Raw genomic sequence first — 24036 nt, forward strand, 5'->3', positions numbered from 1 at the left:
ACCCACCATTACCATCTCAGGCTCCACAGGTAACTCCGTCATGTGATGATAATGCTCTTACATTGGATGATCTAGATATACCCATTGCCCACCGAAAACAACCTCGATTAACTGCTGGGAAATTGCCATCAAGAATGTCACCCTACAATGTCTCCAATTATGTTTCATATTCCTCTGTGTGTCCTCAATACAATTCATTTATAGCTGCTCTAGATTCGATGGCACCACTACCACATGACTGGCAGGAGGCAGTAAGGGACCCAAGGTGGAGAGCAGCAATGGTTGAAGAAATGACTGCAGTCGATAAGAATAATACTTGGGAACTCTCTATACTTCCTGCAGGTAAGAAAGTTGTGGGTTGTAAGTGGGTGTTCACCATAAAGCAAACACCCGAGGGCAAAATAGAGAGATATAAAGCCAGACTAGTGGCAAAAGGGTATAGTCAAACATACGGAGTGGATTACGATGAGACTTTTGCCCCAGTGGCTAAGATGAATACTATTAGAACCCTGATCTCATTAGCAGCGAATTATAAGTGGAATCTTTTTCAGATGGATGTTAAGAATGCTTTTCTACATGGTGACTTGCAAGAGGAAGTATATATGGAAATCCCACATGGGTTTAATAGTAAGGAGACAGAGGGTAAGGTGTGCAGACTAAAAAAATCATTATATGGACTCAAGCAATCACCAAGGGCCTGGTTTGGGAAGTTTTGCAAGGAGATCCGCTCACTTGGCTATCAGCAAAGCAATGCTGATCATACACTGTTTTTCAGGAGTAATCATGGCAAACTTACAATTCTTGTGGTTTATGTTGATGACATTGTTATTACAGGTAATGATGATGAGGAGATAAGACGGTTGAAAAAAATGCTAGCAAAAGCATTTGAAGTAAAAGATCTTGGGCATCTAAATTACTTTCTAGGAATTGAAGTTGCATATTCATCACAAGGTATATATCTCTCACAGCGGAAATATGTTCTTGATTTACTTGTTGAGACTGGAATGCTAGACTGTAAACCTGCCTCTACACCAATTGAGGCAAACCATCGAATTAAGGCAGATATGGGTGATCATGTTGATAAAGGTCAGTATCAACGGTTGGTAGGGAGACTAATCTATTTGTCCCATACTAGGCCAGATATTGCATATGCTGTGAGTATTGTGAGCAGATATATGCATGACCCAAGATCTACACATTTAAATGCTGCATATAGAATCTTGAGATACCTAAAGGGATGCCCTGGGAAAGGAATTCTATTCTCAAATTCTGGACATCTCAGTATAGAGTGTTACACAGATGCTGACTGGGCTGGGTGTCTAGATGATAGAAGGTCCACTTCTGACTACTGCATCTTTGTTGGAGGAAATTTGGTTAGCTGGAGGAGCAAAAAACAAAGTGTAGTGGCCAGGTCTACTGCTGAAGCAGAGTTACGGTCCATGGTCTCTGGAATATGTGAATTAGTATGGCTACGCTTACTACTTACTGAACTACAATTGTACAAAGGGGGGCCTCTTCGGATCTACTGTGATAATCAAGCCACAATAAATATAGTAAATAATCCAATCCAGCATGATAGGACGAAACATATTGAAATAGATAGGCATTTCATCAAAGAGAAGCTAGACGAGGGAACTCTTCAAGTTAGCTTTGTCAACTCAGGTGATCAGCTTGCTGATGTATTAACCAAAGGTATTAGTGTTGTAAATTATATGAAATTATGTAACAAGATGGGGCTCATAGACATATTTGCCTCATCTTGAGGGGGAGTGTTGAGAGGACCTACTAGTGACATGAACAAGAATAAAGGGACGAAAATGTAACACTCACCTTGTATATACTACTCCCGTGGAGGGATGGAAGGATAAGGTCAATCCTCAATGTTCCAGACTTCTCTCCCCTTCTTGAGCTAATCAACATTTTGATACGGAGGGAGTACGTCTTAACATATGCCTGTTGCTAACCTCTTCCCTCAAACAAAATTAACATTAAAGAAAGCAATACGTTTTGTATGAACGTAGATCAATAAACCCCTTGTTCATGTGGTATACTCCCTCCGTCTGAAAATACTTGTTATCAAAATGAATAAAAGAGAATGTATGTAGAACTACTTCCGGACGAAGGGAGTACTACCTATCCAAACAAGACATGGCTGCAGCGTCCTGGCTGGGTTGACATCATCAGTGTAACTGCTGATGATGAAGCGTGGGCTCGATCAGGCTCTGAGCAAGGGGAAAATATGTTCAAGTCAAATGCGGCCACGCTGCACCTGCACGTACATGAATGAGCAGAGAGACAAGACAGGGCAATTGAATTTTTGGTCCTGCACATTTGCTGCTACGTCTGGAGCAGTGCAGGCCCAGTTTGCTTTCTTTGAGCTCAGATCAGCTGAGGCGCGCAGATTTTTGCTGCAGGTGAGCAGGCAGTGCTCATTTCACATTAACACCCTCGGGTAGGCCAGAAACAATCGACTGTTCGAGCTTCACTTTTCTTCCTCTCTTTTGGAACATACTCATAGCATCACATGAGAAAGAGAAGGGATTGAAGAAGAACATGATGACAATTTCTCTTGCTATTTACACACAACATACATGGAGGGAGAACAATAGCAAGGTCCATTACATACATAGTTTCAGTTGAGTAGATTAGAAATGGACCAAGTTTTTTTTTTTGAGGAGCGGAAATGGATCAACTTGATGAACAATTGATTTATTTATAGAATAATAATGATGCTGTATTCTATTGGTCTGCTGCTGCATATACATGTGCTCTATATGTTCTCTTTGTGCTGCTGCTTGCATGTCATGCAGCAGCGGTTTCCCAGCAGGCTGCAGGTCGGTACAAGAATCAATAACAAGGTGAATGCATTTAAAGAGTAAATCTTACCGAGCAGCAAGCCCGGTTAGCTATCTTAGTACCTTGAAATTGATATTTGCAATCATACTTCATAAGAGTAAATCTTAGCAATATATTATTTCAGTTTCTAAAATCCTGATCGTATGCTCTGTTTAACAGTTATAAATGCAGTATGAACATTCAGGGGAAAAGTACACTACCATCAACTATGATTAGTTACTAGATTTCTTTCTGAAGTGCAGGACCGTAGAAGTAGAACAACTGTTGTACGACATTTTCATATTAATAACAACGTAAAGATGTTTACAAAGAAACGAGAAAATGGGGCAGTTTATCCAATGCCAGTTTTAGCTAACATGTAGAGCTAAGTGTGACAGGAAATCATCAAGTTACACACAATGCTCTAGGCACTCTAGATTTTTAGCTTTGACTCTGTGCTTCAAATCTGCCTGAGAAAGAATCTCCAAGAGTTTGTGCTAGGGACCTCACTTTTGAAAAAAATTCCCATTTCTCTGATTCCAAATGTTCCAGCATCCAAGGATGATGATGTCCGTTGCAATTCTTGCGGGAACTTGAGTGGCTAGCATAATGTCATCATATAAAGAAATGCCAGAAGAGAAGCAAAGCGGTTTCGTCAGAGCTTTCATTGCAAAATACACGTTCATAGCGTTCCAAATGCATTGTGTTCCCTTTGAGCAGATTTCTAGCATTGGCTCCGTCATGAAGTAGCAGCCAGAAGAAGAGCCATTTGAACATAAATAAGAATTTCATGACTGCCTTTTATCCACTTGTACACGGCCCCGTCCAACTCAAACGGAAATATAAACAATAGAGAAAGCCCATTGTAAAGCCCACTCATGGCCCGTTCCTAGTCCTGGTCCTAGCTTTAACTTCCCTTCCCGTGATTAATATGTGATTAGTTAGGCTGGCGATTGCGTTCTCGTCGTGCCGCCTCCTTCGCTTCGAGCAGTTCTGGCGATCAGAGACTATATCAAAGTGCGACGCCTTAGGCGAAGCGACTGCTTAGCCACGCCAGGAATTCGAGGATAATTCCTACACCAGGAAGGGCGCCGGCGCTGTCCGGAAGCTCCTCTGGAATGCGGCCGGCAACGTCAAGAATGAACTGCAGCAGCTGGAGGCCAGCGTTGTTCTGATCATCAATTCTCCATCCCACTAATCAGTGTTTGCATTACTGACCATTGCCTACTAAATTCTCTCAACTATTGTCTTATTCATGTCAAAATTGTACGTTAAACTAATTGTTTTGATTGTATGATCTTTTTCTTAATTGCGATTGTATGATCTTTGATGTTAATTCTAAGACTTGCAGTTATAAAGAAAAACGCAGCTAAGCACCCTCAAGATTAATTTGAAGTAACCCTAAAAAAGATTAATTCAAAGTAAAATGGAAAGCGACGTGCTTTGCATTGCATGATATAATCTACACTGAAACTTGGAAGTGGCAGCTAAGTTCTCTTCTGATGAAAATATTTATATTTTTTCAATATTAATGGCAACCGAGAGGCAATTTTAAACTAATTCAATATTTGGCGTCGTCCGCTCCCCTCCCCCGCATCATCCGCTCTGGGCGACTCGGGGGCGAAACCCTAGCCGCCCCCAGGTTTCCCCCCGCCTCCCCTCCTCCTCCCCCGCCGCCGCCGGCAGCCGCCCGCGCGGCAGTAGGCGGCGGCGGGGCTTCCCCGCGCACCCGCCTCGACGTGGAGGCGCCCCCTCCTCGCATCAGACGCCGCCGCCCGCCTCCCCACCTCCTGGTGGCCGCCAAACTGCCAGATCAGGCCGGCTCGGCCCTGGATCGGGGTTGGCTCCTCTCTGGCGGCTGGTGGGCCGGGGATCGCCGGATCCGCCCGGATCTGGCCGGCGCGGCCCTGCCTCGTCGCCCGGCTTGGGTGCTCGTGGTGTGGTCTCCCTGGTGGCGGCGGTGTGGGTCGTTCTCCGTGTTTTGACGGGATGTGCGCGGTGGGTGGATGCCGGGGCGGCGGCCTCGGACGGTGTGGACGGCGTGGCCTCTCGACGGGAGACGGCCGTGGGAGCTGGTGGTCCGCGACTTCGGCTGTGCGGGCGGCGAGGTCTCGGTGGACGTCTACTACGGTGGGTCGGGGTGCCCCGTCACCCGGCGTGCCTACTTCGATGAAGTTCGACGCCTTCTCCGGCTGCCGGCGCTCCCCTGGCCAGGTCTTTGGCCGGGTGGTTGGGACGAGGGCGGGATCGGGGGAAACCCTTGGCCGTCGGCGGAGGCCACGACAATGGCGGCGCCTTGTGGGTGTCGGTTCCCTTCTTGGAGGCCTTGTCAAGGTCCTATCCCGTCTCTCACCGTGTTCTTCATTTGGGCGAAAGATCTAGTTCCCCTTGCGGGCGATGGCGTAGTACCTTCGTCGCGCTCCTTCTTGAAGGCGTCGCCTGGGGTCCCCGGAAGCACGGTGGGCGCTTCTTGGTGCATGTGAGGTGTTTGGCGGCGGCAATATGTGCGGCGATTTATCTATTCTACCGCTGATCTTCATCTTGTGGTAGCGCTCCATCTGCTTGGTGATGTTCTACCGTAGGGGGTGGTCGTCATTTGGCGTCATGGTGGCGTTAATGGCGGAGGGCCTGCCAAGGTTGGCACCTCAATCTGCTTGGAGATGGACCCGTGGAAGATGGTGGAGACGACACCTGTGAGTGCGTCAGACCGGTTTATGCCCCAGACCCGGTATGTGGCTAGGCTGGGGATTCCGGCTTTTGATGTTAGGTTTAGGTGAGTGGTCTGGGTAGTGGCCCAGCTAGCACCCCTTCATCATATGGATAGGAGTAGCGGCATATGTTGCCTAGTTGGTGGATTCAGGCTTATTGTTGTAACACTTTGTAAGGTCCTCGAGAATAATCAATAAAGTGGCCGTATGCATCTACCAGATGCAGAGGCCGGGGGTCATCCTCCTTTTCTAAAAAAATAAAAAAATAGCACCAAAGGGACACATTGTTGTAATATTATGCTAGTTCATCTTCAAAAAAAGTTCTTAATTATCAAGTAGGCTCGGCCCCCACTATGCCCAAATCCTGGCTCCGTCCCTGGTCAGGCAGATGGCAGAGTATGGATAGGCAACAGGCCACAAGAACCAATGTATTTTAGCTGGTATGGCTTTACAAAAAAAACTCAAAAGGTTTTTTTAATGTTTTGAAAATTTTCAAAATAATCGTTTCACACGCAAGAATATTGAAAGCACATGCTTGAGTAAACATGGTGCAAATCACACATAACTTGGCTAAATGGCATAAAATTGAACTTGGGAATTTGAACAAATCCTGAAAGGTCGCCCATGTAATCTTTCTCGTCCAAAGACAGTTCACAACTGCAGATCATACATAGTTGGACCTCAGGCCTTAACTTCCTATGACTAGCTCTGATAAACTGACAGTGGCTACCATTTTTTACATTTCACACATTTTTTTGTTTGGATCAGTATCTTTTATTCAACGCCGCTTAAAGTTCTGTCGTGTCCTCAAAGCCCTCAAGTGTGCCCTCCGGAGATCTAGATTCTGATGGCTTAGAGCAACTCCAATGCGCTGACCCAAATGGACGACGATTTTGTCCGCTTTTGTCCGTTTGGGTCGGCCGCCTACTCGGCGTCCGCCCTGATTATGATTTGGGTCCGCACTGCACCCAACCCCGCGACCCATTTCATGTCCGCGCACAAATTTGAAAAGGCCCGTGGCCATAGACCATGCCATCGCCCAAAGTTCATACCGGCACCATGCCAGCGGCCGACATACAATGCCAGCTCCAAAAAACACCACACAGTTCCATGCTGGCGCACTTGCCAGCGGTTGGTACGCATGCCAGCACACAAAAAGGGGCGGGAAATTCAACCACACCATCTCGGCCATGGTCATGCCAGCACACTTGCTCGCCATACAAAAAAGGGATGGCGGTCGCCGCCATAGATTACTCGTCGTCGAACTTGAGCATGTCGGCCTGCATCTTCTCGAACCACGGCCTCTTCCTCGGCGACACGGTGTTGAGGTCCACCTTCATGATCTCAACCCCTGTCATCATGCTAGTAAGAGCCACTTCTTTCGCCTTGGTCTTGGCATTGGCGGCCTGGATCTCAAGCATCTTGGCTTGCTTCTCGGCCTTCATCTCAAGCATCCTTGCTTGCTTCTCCGCCTCCATCTCAAGCCTCCTCCTTTGAATCTCCATGAAGGCGTTCATTTGCTCTTCCTTGTCTTGTCGGCGCTTCTCCTCTCTTGAGTCCTTGGTCATCATGCCCTCCATGGTTTCGAGCAAGGCGATCGACGCTGCATCCTGCTTGTCCTCCTTCTTGGAGTTGGTCTTCTCCCTCGTCTGTGGCTTCTCGCCCTCCCCAATCTCCTCCACGGCTTTCTTCCCCCCACGCGACATGAGGGCGGCATATTGCGCCTTGAACTTCTCCTCCCCATTGATGATCATCCAACAATGGAAGAGGTTGAAGGACTTGCCTTAATGTTGGACCTTGAATGGATCCAAAGCTTGGAATGCCTACAAATGAATAGCATGCAAGCATATGGGCAAATGGATATGCAAATGAACATGCAAGCATAACGGGAATGGAAACGAAGAGGGCCGCATGCATACCATGTCTTGCATGCCGATGCTACTCACGGGGCGTGCCTTGATGCTCTCAAGGGTGGCACAAAACTTGTTCCACTCTTGTTGTATCACCCTCCATCGCTTCGAAATGAATACCCACCCGCGCATGTTATGCATTTGGTACGGCGCAAACTTCTTGCGCTCATGGAACTCACGATGAACACGAATCCAAAAGGTCGATGCCTTTTGTTCGGCGCCGACCTTGGGGTTTTTCCCAATGTCCCTCCAACACTCACAAAGGAGCTTGTCCTCGGGAGCCGGGTATGCCTTCGTCCGCTTGCTCTTGTGCTTCGATTTCGCCCCGGTGGCTTGGTTGGCGAGCTCCTCCTCGAACAAAGGCTCATCGTCGATGTCCATTTCATCCTCTTCCTCGAGGTCGTAGTCCTCCAGGAACTCGTGGTCGGTAGGGAAGCCATCTAGGCTGACCCGATCTTCCATGAAGGCGTCGTGCACTTGATCATAGGTTGCCGGCGTGAACGGCTCTCGGGCGTCTTGGCTTTGGGTCTCGTCGGGATCATAGCCAGCGGCGGCACTGCTAGTGGAGCTAGCGGCCGCCGCACCACCCTCGAAGATGTTGCTCTCCATGAAACGGTTGGCCGTCTCGTCGTCACCGGCCGCCAGCATTCTGTCGAACAGGTTGTGGGCACCGGGGAGCACGTCGGCTGGCATCTCGCGCGCGCGTTTCCTCGGCCCTCTGGATGATGAGGCGCCATCCACCGGCGCGGCGTTGAGGTCGATGGGCATAGGCGCGGGCGTGGAAGGTGCCACCACGCTCACCTCCGGCGGACATTCCTCAAAGAGTTGGGAGGCTTGCGGGTAGACATGGAAGCCGAGAACCGGGTGCGTCGCCGACTCGCGGGGCGACTCTGGCAGCACCATCCGAGGAAACGCGGACAAACCGGTGCTGGCCACGGCCACGGCGGCGTTGCTGAGCCCGTGCTGCCAGGGTTTAACCCTAGGTAGATCAGGGCCTCCCTTGTTACCGCCACGGCGCGGGCGTTGGTTTCCTCCTGCTGCGCGGCGGCGGCGAGGGCGGCGGCCGCCGCTGCTTCGCCCCTTGCGTCCGTCGCATGCCTCCGGTCGTCACTCTTCGCCGACTCCGTGGCCCGCTGCTCGGGCGTCGGCTGCTTCTTCTTCTTGGGCGCCGCGGCGGTCTTGCGGGGAGCGTGGGGCTTGCCTTTGCCGGAGGGGACGGAGGTGATGGCGGACGAGGCAATGGGGGTGAGGCCTGCGGCGGCATCGAGGGCATCGTCCATGGCGAGCGGTCGGGAGCGCGCCCGGGCGGGAGGGTTTTTGGATAAGTGGAGGAAAATGGTGGACGCTTTGCCACCGACTGGCGGGCCAGGGGAGTAGTTGGCACGCGGCGCGCGCGGCCGTCTCGTGTCCGCGCTGACGTAAATGAGGCTCAAAATTGGCCAACGAATGGGTCAGCAGACGGACGAAAAGCGGACACGCGTCCATTTGATTTGGCGCGTTGGTCTGACTTTTTTGTCCGCCACGACCCAAATGAACACGCGCGGACAAAATAGATCGGCACGTTGGAGTTAGCTCTTAGCGAATGACAGGTAAGAGAGGAGCAATGTCCCTCATACTATTCACTGTCTCGCTGATTATTCCGAGCACATAGGTTAGAAAGATGCATGTACTTGACTGCAGCTGCTCTACGAAACGACTTATCTTATTTCGCAAAAAAAAACGACTTGTCTTACACCAGTTATTGGACAATTATCTCAAATGAAAGGCAGCGACGAACCAGTCTTGATTCCTTTCTGTATTCCACAAATCTACCAACACTTTAGGAGTTCTTACTCCAACAGAAGATATTATCAAATTGTCAAATTTGACCATCCATAGCAGCCACATCATCCCCCGCGATCATAGGTGGCGATTAGCAGAGTAACAACAAGAACTTGGACAAGAATGGGAGGGCAGACATAAGCTGGTTATAAACAGATTCAATTTATTTATCTATTCAGATTTGTACAGGACAAATCAAACTACACATCGATGTCATCACAGCCAGTAGACAACCGATAGTAGCTGATGTCTTAGACAAAATGGGGAAAAAAACTCCTGAGCTTTTGAAGTATATAAGAAACATGCTCGCAGATACAAGGAAGATGGTGACACTCACCGAACATGGCAGACTCACAACACACGAGCATCAAAACAGAATATAACAACAACCCTACCAGCAGAGTACAGAACAAGACCACACCACAAAATCAGACTAACACCATGAGATCAAGAAGATAGCGCCATGATCAGATGGCCACCTCCTGTCTTCCAAGACATTTTTCTTCTCCTTGAGCAGCTTGATGCAACACGGCCTTGATTAGTCGACCCCCATAGGCATTTAATTCCAAACCCTCCACAAAATCCAGGTTACACATCCCAAACCCAACACCATGATTAATCACCAGGTTCCCCTCCCTGGTGAAACCAACTCATAAAAGAAAGTTCAATGGAAACCCAAACAAATATTTCTTTTAAGCTAGACCACAAATCAAGATCTGTGATTAGCATTCTCCTTCACTTCACGGAAAGAAAATTAATCATTTCCTGGGCGGTGTCTATATGCCAACTTGAACTGCTATCGGAATGCCGTCTTTTAGTGCTATGGGGCAAGCCCACAAGATCTTATTTGGGAGGCAATTTGGCCTTCCGAACATCCATGTTCCTGGAATGAACCAGACCACCAAAAGTAAATTCTTCTGCATAGAGGATTAGATCATGTTTTAGGAAGCCCCGACAAATACCATACACCAGTTGAATTTCCTGCAATTCGAGCAAATCCCACTACTGAACTTCAACCTTTCCCAAACACCTTAGTTTCCAGTAACCTCAGTGTCAGTAGCAACCGATGTATTCTTCTACAGTAAAGCCATCGTACAGATGCTGATATCCACGGTGCTTTCTCCCCTCGAGATGTCCTGCAGAATGTGTCAGGAGAGCACAAATACCACAGATTAGAGTTACTAATAGGAATCATATCTATTTGAACCATGCTATAGTTATCCGAATGCTCCAACCACAAACTTTAAGATAAGTTTTCAAAATGACCGCATGTATTTTTGCAAAATCAATTTAACCAAATTCTTTCCTAATTATGTATGGTACTTACTCTTCATGGAAGAATTATGTGCTACAAGAAATATCAAAGCCACGAAAAATGTTTTTGTTGGAATTAAACCAAAGAAAAGTATGTGTAGCTAGTACTATGTCGGAAACAAATCTAACAAATATGGGCCATACCACAACTATTTTCGGACCCAAAATATAGGCCGGTTTACAACTTTCTATGCACTTTGCCTAAACACTTCCCTGAAACCCCAACCCAATTACTCTCATGAATACGCTATCTTGATACCAGTACAGCCCAGGGAGATGGTCATTTCAGCTTATTTCCCTTAACTCTTGTGGCTGTAGGTTGTCAATTGCCTCCCAGGGAGCCTTGGGTGCTACCAGATGTGGAGCTTTCTTGGTCGTCGTCATCAGCCTCGATGAAGAAGAGTCGCGCACACCGCTGACCCTGAACATAAATCTCATCACAGTTGAAGAAAAGGCCTTGGCTGCGACGTTCTTCTAACTCAGCTGGAGTGAAGCGCCAAACCTGCCGTGGCGGGGTTGGCTCTGGAATGGTCGACAACAGAATAAGTGGTAGTGGCGCTGGCGGGGAAGGTATTGTAGCTGCGTTGGCCGCGGGAAGATTGGAGGGGCACAAGGGCCCTGTAGGACCAGAGGGCTGGTGTGATGGCATTGTTGTCGAGAAATGCTTCTGCTCATAGGCCTTGGCGAAGGAGATGGCAGTATGTTGGTAAGATGGCCACCGAAGCTCGACGTCAATGTGAAGACCATCAGGCAGCCCTGCTGTGTACAGAAGCCGTTGTTGGGACGGTGTTAATGGCTCATTGTTGTGGCACATGAGCAATAGAAACCTGCTGGTGTAGTCGGCAACCAAGGAAGTGAACGGCAGACGTGCCAACTCACCCGAAGGATTGGCGCGAAGTGACGGCCCAAACTAAACATGGGAAGCTTCCTTGAACTGCTCCCATGTTGGCATGCCAAAGTCGCCCTCGAGATGTAAGTACCAGAACTGAGTGTCATTGGTGAGGTGGTAGGCTGCAGCTCAGACCTTGTCAGCCTCCTGCTCGCACCTATTTAGCGAACCAAGAGGATTGACCGAACCAGCATATGTCGCGAAGCCAAGCTTGTGGAAGCAAGGCATGCCTGAACCAGAACCTAATCCGAGGTGATTGTTAAGTAGGGGCAGAAGGGAGGTGATGGGCGAGGTGGGTCCATAGATGGGTTGTGGAGGAGGGTGCAGCCATAACGTCACGAAATCGGTTGGCAGGTGGAGGCATGAAGGCGGTAGAGGCGGCGGCGGCGATGGCCACGCTGGAGAAGGGGGCACCGGAGGTGCTGCTGGCGAGGGGAAGCACCAGGTCGCTAGGGTGGAGGGCCGGGGGCCCAGAGGTGGCGTCATGGGCAGCTGTTGCAGTCATGTTATCTGAAGATGGGGGCAGGGCCGGCAGCCGTTGCTCGAGTGTCGTCAAGCGCTGCACCAGCCCGTCGAGGAGCACCTGGTCCTCCCCTCGTCGGAGCGTGAAGGTCTCCAATTGCTTCGTGGTGATCTTCATCTGCCCCACAGCCTCGATTTCTTTGCCCGCCATCGAGATGGATCTCATACCAAATTGGAGGAATCTACTATGACCTAACCCTAATTACTCAAAAGTAGATAAAAGTAAACGAAAATATTCTTCTCTGCTTTATTGAAAGGGGTCGGCCCCTTTATATAATAGACAAGACTTGACCAACAAGTCAGTAACTCTATTCAAGCTCTAACACGGTCTCAAAAACTGACTCGACTCTTTCCTAACAAAGATGCTTAATCAACTAAGACACTAATTAAGGGGTAAGACTCCACGTTTGATGGGCTGGTCCACATAACATGCATAATTGGGATCTCAAAAAGAAACATGCATAACTGCCATATAGGCGCTATGGCAGTAATCTACGACAAGTGATGTTGTTGCGAACCTTAAAACAACTAGTGCAAAAAATCAGTCTTCAGAACAGCTAGTTTATTGCACAAGAAACAATCATGATTGCATTCCCTGGTTTGACTTGCTTTACAAGAAGGATGGCAAAGCATATCAACAACATAAAGTAACTATCGACTGCTAAAAACACAAAGGAAGTTTGCAGTAGCAACCTTACTACCTCATATGCTTGGTGGAGACAATAATGGCGGGAAGCCTCGATACAGGTGAGCATGCATCATTTTGTTCTTTGACACATACATCCTCTCAAGCAGGAATGTCTTGAGTTCCAATGCAAAATACTCTATATCCGGTCTCTGCTGTGAAGAGCTTCCAAACCAGGGCCAATCTAGTGAAATCCCTCTTAGGAGTAAGTACTCCTCATCCGCACCTATGATGCACCAGTGATAATTGGGCAACGGATGGTTTATCGTGCTGTGCTGCCACTCTTTGGTGCCTTTACTTTTGTTTCGCCAAACCTTACAGTAGAAGTCTAACGTGCGCATACCAATATTTAACAACCCAATCATACCTTCTCCTGCTTCCACAATGGCGAGCCTTCCCCCATGACTGTTGGGCGGGAGATCTATAATGGTGAATTTCATCTCACGTGTGTCAAGCATGAGCAGTTTGTCCATCCATTCTAACACCCAACAGAAACAACCGTGTGCATAATGGCGCCGATGTAGTCCACAGCGTGCATACAATGCATCCACAACTTCATTGGACAAAGCGCCCAAACCATGGTGTTGAATACTAACCCATTTACCAGTGTGTGAAGAGAAGATGAAGACAGCAATCTTGTTTTCGCACAGCACCTTGCAGATCACTTTGAACGACGATTCATCCTCCCGCACGTCGTCACTGGCCGGAGCAAAGAAGGGCTCGAAATCTAACATGCCGCAGTGCTGGACGGAGTCCGCTAGGTCTTCAGGGACGGGTGGGATCTGGATGTAGCGCCGGGACAGGGGATCACAGACCACGAGATCCACGAAGGTGTTGGAGGTGGCGTCTATGAAGTCGCCACGACCTTCGGAGACTGAGACGGCGGAGAAGAGAACGCGGCCGTCGCGGACGTCACGGGGGCTCCAGCAGGCGGGGTTGGGGAGGAAGCTGAAGGCGAAGTCGGCAGCCTGCGCGAGGGCGTTGGCGGCCGGGGCGGAGGGGTGCGGAGACTGGGCGGCGTAGAAGTCAGCACGGAGGAAGCCGAGCACGGGGACCTTGTGGAGGGAGCGGTAGCGGCGCGCGAAGGAGCGGGGAGCGACGACGTGGCGAAATGAGGTGCAGGAGGTGGAGGCGCGGGCGAGGTCGGCCGCGGTGGAGAGGCGGAGGAGGATCTCCTCCAGGATATCGTTTGGGAGGGAGACCTGGAGCTGTGGAGGCGACGGAGGGGCGTCGGAGTTCGGGGCCGACGGAGGGTCGTCTGCGTCGGGGGGCGGCGGAGTAGGTAATTGTGAGGCCATGATGTGGTGGGGGAGCGAGCGGCCGACGGTGGGTTGTGGAGCTCTGTCTGTAACCCAGCTCAGGTTCCCCGGCGACTGTCTCTCGGGTGTCGTTTTGCTTTATAAAAAAAGAAAAATCATCCTTATTTATTTATTTATTTTGATAAACGAGAATTCCTCCCTGCTTGGTTCCAATTAAAATTCTGCTTCACTATTTGATCTAATAATTATTTTCCATGTTTGGCACTACCTCTAAATTTTATGTCTTATTTGGTTCTAATTAAAATTATGCTTCGGTATTTGACCTAATAAATATCTTCCATATTTGACCTTGCCTCTAAATTTTATCTCTTTCTCGCAACTTCCATCCATTTAGTCATTATAAGTGATACTTGAAAAGACACATTTACCCCTCAGACCACTTTTGAGACATGGTTGAATATATTGGAAAAAAGAGAAGAACATAAGTATTCAACACAATTTCTCTTAAATCTCCCACCTCCCATCTATCTCATGCAGTAGCACATTGGCATCGACGGTGTAGGTGGTGAGCGGGCACCAGCAACAACTGCGAGAAGGAGGCGGGCGGCAAGAAGCGCTGGGCAACAACACTAGTTGGTGCTACCCTTCTTCGATGTTGCGCTTATTCGTACCAACGCCGATCCATGAACCATCCCTCCGTGTGCAATGTCGTCTCCATGCGACGTTGTCCCCTTGAGCGTTATGGGCTACCACCACATGGTGCACCATGCTCAACATGGAGCCGTGTTTCACCGTGTCATGCCATGCCGCGCTCAACTAACCTAATCACCCATCGCCGCCTCACACCATCCATCGTGGCATTGTTTTGCGCGCACCCTGAGCATAGTGCTTCGCTGACGCCAACGTTAACCGTACTGGGCACCACCGTCAGCCAGGGGTAGATTATGTGTGTCGTCGTCATCGAAGTTTCAAGTCAAGGTTGAAGCTGCACAAAGGATGTGTCGACATAGACATCAATCACAGCAAACAGATAGGTTGCATTTGCGAGGAGGGCAGGCGGAGAAGTGACGTCGATGACGAGAAGGGTGGGTGTTGGCGAAACAAAGAGTGGGTGAAGAGGTGGGAGTCTAGCTTGGACCGGTGCCATCGACCATGAGGCGGAACGCTCATCAGTGTCGACCAGGTGGAAGGAGGAAGGCGGGAGGTTGTCGGGTTGGAGGAGGAGAGGGCCCCCCTTGCTTATGTGCTCCTATGGCGAAGACAAGTGTAAGGGGGCATGGGAAGAGGAGGGATTTGGGCCCAATGGCTTGTTCAACCATTTTTCCTTGTTGTACAATCAAGGGTAGTTTCATCAATGCAAAAAGGGACGTGTCTTTGATGGAATAGGCGAAGTGTCACAAAAGGCATAAAATGTAGAGGTGGTGTTTAATAAAGAAGAAAATTATTTAGGGCAAAATAGGAAAGAAAAGTTCTAATTAGGACCAAATAAGGAACTCTCAGAAACAAGCTGATCAATGTCGAACGCCTCCACACGGGACCCTTGCCATCGACGATTTTCTCACTGCTGGCGACCACCTCCACCGCTACCTGATGTGCGCAAGCCCCTTGGAGCCTTTTGTGCCCTCCATTTCCTTTGTCATGCCCTGCATCGCCCTCGGTGAGTAAGCCCAAGCGCCTAGTCGGAGTCACGAGGTGGGTGATGACATGTGGGACTTACCTACCATCCTGCCAGCCCCCCCTCTCTCTCTCTTAGTGATGGTTGGGCCCCAGCCATCAAGTTTAAACGCCCCAATACACGGGCATGCCGTTTCGGCTAAAGGCGTCTTATGTTGTTATGCCTTCGACATGGCCCTTTGTCACAGCGTTGTGCACCTGGGTTGAGCCCACCTGAGCTCATCAGCATTTTTCTGTTAAATGCCGCTCTGAGCATGCATTTGTTAACTGGGTCGGATCTATTCGGCCTGGTGTGCACAACAATGTTTATATTTTTCTAAATTACAGCGAACTTTGAAAATTCATATTTAAATATCCACAACCCCAAATCAGTTGATTCCCGTTTCTAAATTTAAGACCATTCTAGAGACATGGGTTCCAAAAATAATTGAGCACTTTGGTTGTACTACTTATTTGGGTGGCTTGTTTCTGCTTTATCCTTATGTCTCTGATGTTAGATAATGATTTTCTTAAGAGATTCGAAGAAGGAGCAGAAGACTTTGAAGAATTTGCTGAGCTAGCCAAGCAACCTACTTTGATCATGTTGAACCCATATTTGCATTACACACTTAGCAATATAATTGTTTAAAAATGCTATGGTTGGTTTAGAAAATAGATATTGCATATGTGCTTATTGTTAACATCCCCTTTGACATTGGTAATATGTCAGGACCCTGATCCTAAGTCACACCGATCTAGCATGTAACACATCATATCACTTTGCGACTTCACGCACGGTATCCCCACGGGTGCCACCTTACCTGATCCGGGACCGTTTGCGCCTTTTGACTCACGTATATCGTAGTGTCGCTAGCATCCATATGACAGAGAACCCGGGCCAGCATGACTAGTCGTAAACCCAAGGTGGCACTAACTTACAGGGACAGACATACATGACCCAGCAACGAACGTGTTGGTCATCAACGTATGAACCCAAGTCGTAGCAAGCTACAAGGACTTAAAGAAACAGTGTGTGACATTTCCCCGAAGGGACAGACACATGAACGAAGAAGGACACATGCCGGCCAGCCTAAGTGTTCCGGAGCAGTAGCAAGCTACCATGGCTCAGTGGAAGCACTAGGAGACATTTCCTGGTAAGAGAGGTGAAGGAAATATGCCCTAGAGGCAATAATAAAGTTATTATTTATTTCCTTATTTCATGATAAATGTTTATTATTCATGCTAGAATTGTATTAACCGGAAACATAATACATGTGTGAATACATAGACAAACAGAGTGTCACTAGTATGCCTCTACTTGACTAGCTCGTTAATCGAAGATGGTTGAGTTTCCTAGCCATGGACATGAGTTGTCATTTGATTAACGGGAGCACATCATTAGGAGAATGATGTGATTGACTTGACCCATTCCGTTAGCTTAGCACTTGATCGTTTAGTATGTTGCTATTGCTTTCTTCATGACTTATACATGTACCTATGACTATGAGATTATGCAACTTCCGTTTACCGGAGGAACACTTTGTGTGCTACCAAACGTCACAACGTAATTGGGTGATTATAAAGGTGCTCTACAGGTGTCTCCAAAGGTACTTGTTGGGTTGGCGTATTTCGAGATTAGGATTTGTCACTCCGATTGTTGGAGAGGTATCTCGGGGCCCACTCGGTAATGCACATCACTATAAGCCTTGCAAGCATTGTAACTAATGAGTTAGTTATGGGATGATGTATTATGGAACGAGTAAAGAGACTTGCCAGTAACGAGATTGAACTAGGTATTGAGATACCGATGATCGAATCTCGGGCAAGTAACATATCGATGACAAAGGGAACAATGTATGTTGTTATGCGGTTTGACCGATAAAGATCTTCGTAGAATATGTGGGAGCCAATATGAGCATCCAGGTTCCGCTATTGGTTATTGGCCGGAGACGTGTCTCGTTCATGTCTACATAGTTCTCGAACCCGTAGGGTCCGCACACTTAAAGTTCGATGACGGTTATATTATGAGTTTATGTGTTTTGATGTACCGAAGGTAGTTCGGAGTCCCGGATGAGATCGGGGACATGACGAGGAGTCTCTAAATGGTCGAGACGTAAAGATCGATATATTGGACGACTATATTCGGACATCGGAAAGGTTCCGAGTGGTTCGGGTATTTTTCGGAGTACTGAGGAGTTACGGGAATACGGGGGAAGAAGTATATGGGCCTTATTGGGCTTTAGGGGAGAGAGAGAGGCAGGCCACGCGCCCCCCAATGACTAGTCCGAATTGGACTAGGGGGAGGGGCGGCGCCCCCTCCTTCCTTCTCTTCCCTCTTCCCCTTCCTTGTCTCCTACTCCTACTACTTGTTGTCTCCTACTCCTACTACTTGGAAGGGGAGGAATCCTACTCCCGGTGGGAGTAGGACTCCTCCAGGGCGCGCCATAGGGGTCGACCCTATCCCACTCCTCCACTCCTTTATATACGTGGCCAGGGGCACCCCATAGGGATAACAATTGATCTCTTGGATCTCTTAGCCATGTGCGGTGCCTCCCTCCACCATAGTCCACCTCGATAATATCATAGCGGTCCTTAGGCGAAGCCCTGCGTTGGTAGAACATCATCATCGTCACCACGCCGTCGTGCTGACGGAACTCTCCCTCAAAGCTTGGCTGGATCGGAGTTCGAGGGACGTCATCGAGTTGAACATGTGCTGAACTCAGAGGTGTCATACGTTCGGTACTTAATCGGTCGGATCGTGAAGACGTACGACTACATCAACCGTGTTGTGCAAACGCTTCCAATTTCGGTCTACGAGGGTACGTGGACAACACTCTCCCCTCTCGTTGCTATGCATCACCATGATCCTGTGTGTGCGTAGGAATTTTTTTGAAATTACTATGTTCCCCAACAGTGGCATCCGAGCCCGGTTTATGCGTTGATGTTATATGCACGAGTAGAACACAAGTGAGTTGTGGGTGATATAAGTCATACTGCTTACCAGCATGTCATACTTCGGTTCAGCGGTATTGTTGGATGAAGCGGCCCGGACCGACATTACGCGTACTCTAACGCGAGACTGGTTCTACCGACGTGCTTTGCAGATAGGTGGCTGGCGGGTGTCAGTTTCTCCAACTTTAGTTGAACCGAGTGTGGCTACGTCCGGTCCTTGAGAAGGTTAAAACATCACTAACTTGACGAACTATCGTTGTGGTTTTGGTGCGTAGGTAAGAACGGTTCTTGCTCAGCCCGTAGCAGCCACGTAAAACTTGCAACAACAAAGTAGAGGACGTCTAACTTGTTTTTGCAGGGCATGTCGTGATGTGATATGGTCAAGACATGATGCTATATTTTATTGTATGAGATGATCATGTTTTGTAACCGAGTTATCGACAACTAGCAGGAGCCATATGGTTGTCGCTTTATTGTATGCAATGCAATCGCCCTGTAATGCTTTACTTTATCACTAAGCGATAGCAATAGTCGTAGAAGAATAAGTTGGCGAGACGACAACGATGCTACGATGGGGATCAAAGTGTCGCGCCGGTGACAATGGTGATCATGATGGTGCTTCGGAGATGAAGATCACAAGCACAAGATGATGATGGCCATATCATATCACTTATATTGATTGCATGTGATGTTTATCTTTTATGCATCTTATCTTGCTTTGATTGACGGTAGAATTATAAGATGATCTCTCACTAAATTATCAAGGTATAAGTGTTCTCCCTGAGTATGCACCGTTGCGAAAGTTCTTCGTGCTGAGACACCACGTGATGATCGGGTGTGATAGGCTCTACGTTCAAATACAACGGGTGCAAAACAGTTGCACACGCGGAATACTCAGGTTAAACTTGACGAGCCTAGCATATGCAGATATGGCCTCGGAACACTGAGACCGAAAGGTCAAGCGTGAATCATATAGTAGATATGATCAACATAGTGATGTTCATCATTGAAACTACTCCATCTCACGTGATGATCGGACATGGTTTGGTTGATTTGGATCACGTGATCACTTAGAGGATTAGAGAGATGTCTATCTAAGTGGGAGTTCTTAAGTAATATGATTAATTGAACTTAAATTTATCATGAACTTAGTACCTGATAGTTTTTTGCTTGTCTATGTTGATTATAGATAGATGGCTCGTGTTGTTGTTTCGTTAAATTTCAATGCCTTCCTTGAGAAAGCAAAGTTGAAAGATGATGGTAGCAATTACACGGACTGGGTCCGTAACTTGAGGATTATCCTCATTGCTACACAGAAGAATTATGTCCTTGATGCACCGCTAGGTGACAGACCTATTGCAGGAGCAGATGCAAACATTATGAACGTTTGGCTAGCTCAATATGATGACTACTTGATAGTTTAGTGCACCATGCTTAACGGCTTAGAATCGGGGCTTCAAAGATGTTTTGAACGCCATGGAGCATATAAGATGTTCCAAGAGTTGAAATTGGTATTTCATACTCATGCCCGTGTCGAGAGGTATGAGACCTCTGACAGTACTTTGCCTACAAGATGGAGGAGAATAGCTCAACCAGTGAGCATGTGCTCAGATTGTCTGAGTACTACAATTGCTTGAATCAAGTGGGAGTTAATCTTCCAGATAAGAGAGTAATTGACAAAGTTCTCAAGTCACTATCACCGAGATACTAGAACTTAGTGATGAACTATAATATGCAAGGGATGACAAAAGTAATTCCCAAGCTCTTCGTGATGCTGAAATCGACGAAGGTAGAAATCAAGAAAAGCATCAAGTGTTGATGGTTGACAAAGACCACTAGTTTCAAGAAAAGGGCAAAGGGAAGAAGGGGAACTTCAAAAAGAACGGCAAGCAAGTTACTGCTCAAGCGAAGAAGCCCAAGTCTGGACCTAAGCCTGAGACTGAGTGCTTCTACTGCAAAGGGACTGGTCACTAGAAGCAGAACTGCCCCAAGTATTTGGCGGATAAGAAGGATGGCGAGGTGAACAAAGGTATATTGGATATACATGTTATTGATGTGCACTTTACTAGTGTTTATAGCAACCCCTCGGTATTTGATACTAGTTCAGCTGCTAAGAGTAGTAACTTGAAACAGGAGTTGCAGAATGAACAGAGACTAGTTAAGGGTGAAGTGACGATGTGTGTTGGAAGTAGTTCCAAGAATGATATGATCATCATCGCACACTCCCTATACTTTCGGGATTAGTGTTGAACCTAAATAAATGTTATTTGGTGTTTGCGTTGAGCAAGAATATGATTTGATCATGTTTATTGCAATACGGTTATTCATTTAAGTTAGAGAATAATTGTTATTCTGTTTACATGAATAAAACCTTCTATGGTTATACACCCAATAAAATGGTTTGTTGGATCTCAATCGTAGTGATACACATATTCATAATATTGAAGCCAAAAGATGCAAAGTTAATAATGATAGTGCAACTTATTTGTGGCACTGCCATTTAGGTCATATTGGTGTAAAGCGCATGAAGAAAATCCATGCTGATGGGATTTTGGAATCACTTGATTAATGAATCAGTAGATGCTTGCGAACCATGCCTCATGGGCAAAGATGACTAAGACTCCGTTCTCTAGAGCAATGGAGCGAGCAACTGACTTATTGGATATAATACATACTGATGTATGAGGTCCGATGAGTGTTGAGGCTCGCGGCGGGTATCGTTATTTTCTGACCTTCACAGATGATTTGAGCAGATATGGGTATATCTACTTGAAGAAACATAAGTCTGAAACATTTGAAAAGTTCAAAGAATTTCAGAGTGAAGTGGAAAATCATCGTAACAAGAAAATAAAGTTTCTATGATCTGATCGTGGAGGAGAATATTTGAGTTGCGAGTTTGGTCTTCATTTGAAACAATGCGGAATAGTTTCGCAACTCACGCCACCCGGAACACCACAGCGTAATGGTGTGTCCGAACATCGTAACCGTACTTTATTAGATATGGTGCAACCTATGATGTCTCTTACCAATTTACCACTATTGTTTTGGGGTTATGCATTAGAGACAGCTACATTCACGTTAAATAGGGCACCATCTAAATCCGTTGAGACGACACCATATGAACTGTGGTTTGGCAAGAAACCAAAGTTGTCATTTCTTAAACTTTGGGGTTGCAATGCTTATGTGAAAAAGTTTCATCCTGATAAGCTGAAACCCAAATCGGAAAAGTGCGTCTTCATAGGATACCCAAAAGTTACTATTGGGTACACCTTCTATCACAGATCCGAAGGCAAGATATTCGTTGCTAAAAATGGATCCTTTCTAGAGAAGGAGTTTCTCTCGAAAGAAGTGAGTGGGAGGAAAGTAGAACTTGATAAGGTAATTGTACCTTCTCCCGAATTGGAAAGTAGTTCATCACTGAAATCAGTTCCAGTGATGCTTACACCAATTAGTGAGGAAGTTAATGATGATGATCATGAAAACTTCGGATCAAGTTACTACGAACCTCGTAGGTCAACCAGAGTATGTTCCGCACCAGAGTGGTACGGTAATCCTATTCTGGAGTTCATGTTACTTGACCATGACAGACCTACGAACTATGAGGAAGCGATGATGAGCCCAGATTCTGCGAAATGGCTTGAGGCAATGAAATCTGAGATGGGATCCATGTATGAGAACAAAGTGTGGACTTTGGTTGACTTGCCCGATGATCGGCAAGCCATAGAAAATAAATGGATCTTCAAGAGGAAGACAGACACTGATAGTAGTGTTACTATCTACAAAGCTAGACTTGTCGAAAAAGGTTTTTGACAAAGTTCAAGGTGTTGACTATGATGAGATTTTCTCACTCGTAGCGATGCTTAAGTCTGTCCAAATCATGTTAGCAAATTGTCGCATTTTATGAAATTTGGCAAATGGATAAACAAAACTGCATTCCTTAAATGATTTATTATAGAAAGAGTTGTATATGATGCAACCAGAAGGTTTTGTCAATCCTAAAGGTGCTAACAAAATATGCATGCTCCAGCGATCCATCTATGGACTGGTGCAAGCATCTCGGAGTTGGAATATACGCTTTGATAAGTTGATCAAAGCATATAGTTTTATACAGACTTGTGATGAAGCCTGTATTTACAAGAAAGTGAGTGGGAGCACTACAATATTTCTGATAAGTATATGTGAATGACATATTGTTGATCGGAAATAATGTAGAATTATTCTGCAAAGCATAAAGGAGTGTTTGAAAGGGGTTTTTCAAAGAAAGACATCGGTGAAGCTACTTACATATTGAGCATCAAGATCTATAGAGATAGATCAAGACGCTTGATAAGTTTTTTCAATGAGTACATACCTTGACAAGATTTTGAAGTAGCTCAAAATGGAACAGTCAAAGAAAGTGTTCTTGCCTGTGTTACAAGGTGTGAAATTGAGTAAGACTCAAAGCCCGACCACGGCAAAAGATAGAAAGAGAATGAAAGTCATTCCCTATGCCTCAGCCATAGGTTCTATAAAGTATGCCAAGCTGTGTACCAGATCTATTGTATACCCTACACTGTTTTTGGCAAGGGAGTACAATAGTGATCTAGGAGTAGATCACTGGACAGCGGTCAAAATTATCCTTAGTGGAATAAGGATATGTTTCTCGACTATGGAGGTGACAAAAAGTTCATCGTAAAGAGTTACGTCGATTCAAGCTTTGACACCGATCTGGATGACTCTAAGTCTCGATCTAGATACATATTGAAAGTGGGAGCAATTATCTAGAGTAGCTCCATGCAGAGCATTGTTGACACAGAAATTTGCAAAATACATACAGATCTGAATATGGCAGACCCGTTGACTAAACTTCTCTCACAAGCAAAACATGATCACACCTTAGTACTCTTTGGGTGTTAATCACATAGCGATGTGAACTAGATTATTGACTCTAGTAAACCCTTTGGGTGTTGATCACATGACGAAGTGAACTATGGGTGTTAATCACATGGTGATGTAAACTATTGATGTTAAATCACATGGCGATGTGATCTAGATTATTGACTCTAGTGCAAGTGGGAGACTGAAGGAAATATGCCCTAGAGGCAATAATAAAGTTATTACTTATTTCCTTATTTCATGATAAATGTTTATTATTCATGCTAGAATTGAAATAACCAGAAATATAATACATGTGTGAATACATAGACAAACAGAGTGTCACTAGTATGCCTCTACTTGACTAGCTCATTAATCAAAGATGGTTGAGTTTCCTAGCCATGGACATGAGTTGTCATTTGATTAATGGGATCACATCATTAGGAGAATGATGTGATTGACTTGACCCATTCTGTTAGCTTAGCACTTGATCATTTAGTATGTTGTTATTGCTTTCTTCATGACTTATACATGTTCCTATGACTATGAGATTATGCAACTCCCGTTTACCAGAGGAACACTTTGTGTGCTACCAAACGTCACAACGTAACTGGGTGATTATAAAGGTGCTCTA

At 46.6% G+C, this 24036-nt stretch overlaps 1 protein-coding gene across 2 annotated transcripts; it reads right to left on the minus strand.

The window, feature by feature from the left end:
• Positions 1–9417: 9417 nt before the first annotated feature.
• Positions 9418–14062, minus strand: LOC125536661 (uncharacterized). 2 transcript variants are annotated; one of them, XM_048699906.2, is made up of 2 exons: positions 12701–14062; positions 9418–10410 (listed from the first exon to the last, which is right to left on the minus strand). In XM_048699906.2, exon 1 carries the CDS (start codon positions 13980–13982, stop codon positions 12702–12704), a length of 1281 nt encoding a protein of 426 aa, XP_048555863.1. In that variant the 5' UTR covers positions 13983–14062; the 3' UTR covers positions 9418–10410; position 12701. The 2 variants fall into 2 exon arrangements, with proteins under 2 accessions (XP_048555863.1, XP_087399709.1); XM_087543583.1 differs by having other exon boundaries at positions 12693–14062.
• Positions 14063–24036: the final 9974 nt, after the last annotated feature.

Source organism: Triticum urartu, chromosome 2A, assembly GCF_056163025.1.
Source record: "Triticum urartu cultivar PI428250 chromosome 2A, HENAU_Tu73, whole genome shotgun sequence".
Lineage (NCBI taxonomy): Eukaryota > Viridiplantae > Streptophyta > Magnoliopsida > Poales > Poaceae > Triticum > Triticum urartu.

Excerpts from the sequence above, each read along its gene's own strand:
- LOC125536661 (XM_048699906.2), bottom strand. The coding sequence starts at position 13,982 with ATGGCCTCACAATTACCTACTCCGCCGCCCCCCGACGCAGACGACCCT.